Source organism: Daucus carota, chromosome 5, assembly GCF_001625215.2.
Source record: "Daucus carota subsp. sativus chromosome 5, DH1 v3.0, whole genome shotgun sequence".
Lineage (NCBI taxonomy): Eukaryota > Viridiplantae > Streptophyta > Magnoliopsida > Apiales > Apiaceae > Daucus > Daucus carota.
Window position 1 is genome coordinate 30,274,861 of NC_030385.2, and position 4,180 is coordinate 30,279,040.

At 35.1% G+C, this 4,180-nt stretch overlaps 1 protein-coding gene across 1 annotated transcript; it reads right to left on the reverse strand.

Annotated features, from left to right (window-relative positions):
- Positions 1 to 238: 238 nt before the first annotated feature.
- On the reverse strand, positions 239 to 3,915 carry LOC108221106 (fatty acyl-CoA reductase 2, chloroplastic). Its single transcript, XM_017395007.2, has 9 exons — positions 3,428 to 3,915; positions 2,823 to 2,926; positions 2,520 to 2,719; positions 2,303 to 2,403; positions 1,957 to 2,137; positions 1,697 to 1,858; positions 1,414 to 1,495; positions 934 to 1,334; positions 239 to 740 (listed from the first exon to the last, which is right to left on the reverse strand). The coding sequence occupies exons 1-9, from the start codon at positions 3,771 to 3,773 to the stop codon at positions 587 to 589; spliced, it is 1,731 nt and encodes a 576-aa protein (XP_017250496.1). The 5' UTR covers positions 3,774 to 3,915; the 3' UTR covers positions 239 to 586.
- Positions 3,916 to 4,180: the final 265 nt, after the last annotated feature.

The window sequence follows — 4,180 nt, forward strand, 5'->3', positions numbered from 1 at the left end:
CACCAACCATGATCAGAGTGATTTGTTGAGAGAGTTAGAGGAGATAAGAAAAGAACTCAAAGAGCTAATATTTATTTCGAAGCAATTGACTGGTATTTTCCCCCTATCACTGATCAGTAAACACGCTGGGGAATGAGGATTCAAATACAAGGATACAAGTAATTATTAATATGAATATAAGTGTATTGTACATGCACATAAGTTTAATTCATATTACTTTCTTTTTGTACTCGGGCTCTGTAATTATATTGTTAATAAAAATTCTCCATCAAGATAAAAATGTCTGTTCGCACAAAATGTCTTCCACCTTTTTTTTTCTGGTTGAACAACGAAAGTTATCAAGAACACAATTACAACGAGTTTTTGATTAAAGACTCTAAATAGCAAACCCTGAGCAATATATAATATAATCAGTTAAAAATTAACAATTGTCCTGGTTTTATCACTCTGGTGGTTTACCTAGCTAGTAGTTTAAGGCATGAGTGCGTTGGAAGTGAGCATTCGAAGTTGTCCGAACAATGACCAGAGAAGAGTGCAGAAATGAGGTTTTGTCATACTGGCTCTGAATCATCTTTTGTCCTGGTCTTCACTTTCCCTTCAAGACGTAATTGCGGAAGCCTGGAATGTGGATATTGCATATATATTCTTTCCAGTCTATGATCCCAACGTCGCATTCAAACAGCATCTTCTCTTCTACGGACATCAGCTTCATCAGTGCTTTAACTTTACCATTATCAAACCTGACAATCATGTTTATTTTGTGAGATTGAACAATATTCGACACATATAGCACTACTACTTTCACAATGTCAATGTATATAGCCGGTGTTTGAAAAGGTCTCAGGAACACGAGTACTAAAGACATGTCTTAGTTATGAAAATTATGTAGCTGCCTAAACATGTAAAGAGGAAAGGGATGAAACAAAATCTTACCAGCCAGTATAAAACATGTAAGGCTCATAAAGTTGAACCATATGCAAAAGAATTGTCTCCAACTTTTCACATTTGGTCTTAATCCTCTCAATAAGCTTTTCATCTGGCATTGCTTGATCATCCATTAGACCACTGCGTTCAATTATCTCTGATGAAATGTAAGATGAAAAATCAGACAAAGAGCTTAAGAACTTTATATCTGTAATCCTGATCTTCTTTCCAGCTCGATCTATCAATGGCGAAGACTTGAAGTGATCACAAGTGTACTTAAAGAAATCGTATAGAAGTATTGGATTTGATACGGATGAGGCTACATGATACACATTCAATTCTGGCTTCGCATCTCTACCGTGCTTTGCCATAGCCACCAGAATAGTATTCACAACCATGTCCACAGGTACCTGTATACAAACAATTTTATTATTAATTAATTACACAAAATGTGGACTTGCATTATAATCTTGGATTTCTTTCACTTACAATGTCAATGGCCGCTTTGGGGTTTGCTAGAAATCCTGGCAGCTGGCCTTTCCCATAGAACAATATTACGGGGTCCATCATTCTGACAACAAGAAGAAAGGAAGAGGTAAAAATTAGAATGTTGTAGGGTTAATATTGATATTAACTTCTACATTAGTTTAGCTCTCCTTAATTATTGAAAATCATATATAAGAGGGAAAAAGAAGAAGCAATTAGAAGTAATATTGAATACAATGAAAAACATAGCTAGGTTGTACACTTGTACTGTAAGATGCATGTCTACCTATTTCCTTCAATCCAACCAGGTAAAGGCTCCTTATAGGCGCTCTCTATAACGCTGGGACGGATAATTACTACTGGCACATTTCCCCTTTGGTTGGTGAGCAGCATCTCACCCATAGCTTTTGTAAATGCATAGGTGTTATTCCATCCATGTTTCTTTGCTCTGCATAATCTACATGTTAGTTGAGGAGATGGGGTGAACTAGTTAAGTAGTAAAAGAAAACAGTTAATAAATAGGGTAATATATTATTGAGGTATGACCTCTGCAAGCCCAACGCTTTCATTAACGGAGTTGATGCAACTTCAGAGGCCTCCTTTGATTGCAAAGCTAAATTCACTTCAGCTTCGATATCAACTTCATTCTGGGAGACTTGGTTCCTCATTTTCTGTCCTATTTGAATCGGGTTTTCAGGGATTATACCTGACTCCCCAGTAATATATGCTGCAAAAACAAAATCATATCATTCATTCATATGTAGGCTTTGCTTCAGATTACAAGAACTAATATTTAGTTGAAAACTGTCATTAAATACAACACATAGGCTCTTTTTTCTTCAATCTATCTTCAAACAACGGAACCTTGTACGTAATTATATAATGTACCTACCAGTTGATACATGGAGAAAGAGGCACAGATTCTTGCACTTTTTGGCCAAGGCTAGAACCCGACAAGGTCCTCTTGTGTTCGTGTTTACAGCAACATCGTACCTTTTTTCACAAATCAAGCCCCCAGAGATATGTATAAAATGTAGAGAAGATATAATTAAAAATTACATGACATTATGATGTGTAAAGTAAATACATAAATCTGATAGAAAAGAAACCTTTCATCAAATGTTGTGTTGGCTGATGAATTGACAATTACATTGACAACCTGCGCAATCTCAGCAGCTAAATTACTTTTAATTCCAATATCAGATTCACAGACATTACCAGCTACAGGAATAAGCTTGGCCAACATAAATGTTTTATATGATTTCCCATGCAGGCCCTCCAGTGACTTGAATAGTTCCGAATCAATAATCTAATGACATAAATATATATACTAAATCAAATTAGACTGTCACGGCACTAAAATAATTATGTCAGGAAGAGCTTTAGGAAAACAGTGTGGAGCAACAAAGTACTTCATTTCTTAATCTCTCTGCTGCAGCTTGTTGATCTTTTGCTCTGATCAGAACATAAATTTTACCCACCTCAGGCGTCGTCCGTAGGAGTTTCTCAATCAACACTGGAAGAACATATTGTGAAATTGTTTAGGAACAAAATATATTAATATGACAAAATACAAACAACATATATATATATATACACCTAGACGGCAATTTTACAAACTTTTCTGGTATAAAAGGGAATCAAATATTTTTAATTTTTTTTATTTCATAAAACAAAAACAGATGAAATACTTTTTAAAGAAAATCCATGTTCGCCATAGTTAAAATACTTTCTGCTGGTATTACAAATTAACTCCTCATTAGAGGGACAAGATCGAGCAACTAGATGAGCAATTACTTAAAAGAAATCTAACTATTTAACGTGAGAAGAACAGTAAAAAACAGTTAGAATAAAGGACAAATTCAAGAAAATACAATTCATAAAAAAAAAGTTCAAGTACAGTATGAATGAATGGTACCCTGCACATAAAACCTACAGAATAGATAGGGGTAGGTCATTTTTCCGGCAATATGCTCAGTACTAAAATCCCACCCTGCGTATTTATATCAGTACGTACCTTTGGCAAGAAAGCCCGTGGCACCGGTGACAAGATAATTTTTGCCTCGAAGAAACTCAAGCACGCCTATACCCCCTGCACCATGCAGCTTGTCAAAATGATGAGATGGATCCGGAGGAGCCCTGATTGTGGTTGCCCCAGATCCACCTTCATGTAGACTGTAATCTTTATAAGCCGCGGCTGCAGTCCTAGTGGTGGCCAGCATGTTCTTTTTTGGGCAAGGCAATGGTGGTTTGAGTAGAGGTGTTTCATTTAAATTATATTTTCTTATGCGATAATATTTGTGGAAGCTTGAGGAGCCATTGCTATTGGGTCGGAGGACTAGTGCAGTCTGCAAGGCAGTCATTACTTATACAGATTGTTTATTCGGTTCTGGAGTTGAGGGATTGTGCATATATAGAATTGTGCTGAAGCGAATTTATGTGGTATATGAGGGCTTTCTAATATAATACAGTAAGCTTGAGCTTATGAGCTATTATGTTGGAGTTAAAGCATCTCCCATCTGCCATATCCAAGACAGGAAAGGTAGTTTAAATCTCATTTTATGCCATGCCTATTTTTAAAATATGGGGATTGAAGTTGACTATAGTTATTTGGTCATCTTAAATTTATATTTTTTGTTATTAATTTAATTTTTATAAATAAAATATATAAGTAATCTTAATACTTTATATATAATAAATGTCTAAAATTGTTCTATATAGAGTGTATCTTCTATTTTAAAATCTCATTAATAATTTAAAAATTAATCAT

Coding starts and splice junctions, on each gene's coding strand:
- LOC108221106 (XM_017395007.2), bottom strand. CDS start 3,773: ATGACTGCCTTGCAGACTGCACTAGTCCTCCGACCCAATAGCAATGGC. Junction 2,404..2,519: donor AACACAACATTTGATGAAAG/GTTTCTTTTCTA, acceptor TTGTGAAAAAAG/GTACGATGTTGCTGTAAACA. Junction 741..933: donor TACATGTTTTATACTGGCTG/GTAAGATTTTGT, acceptor CATGATTGTCAG/GTTTGATAATGGTAAAGTTA.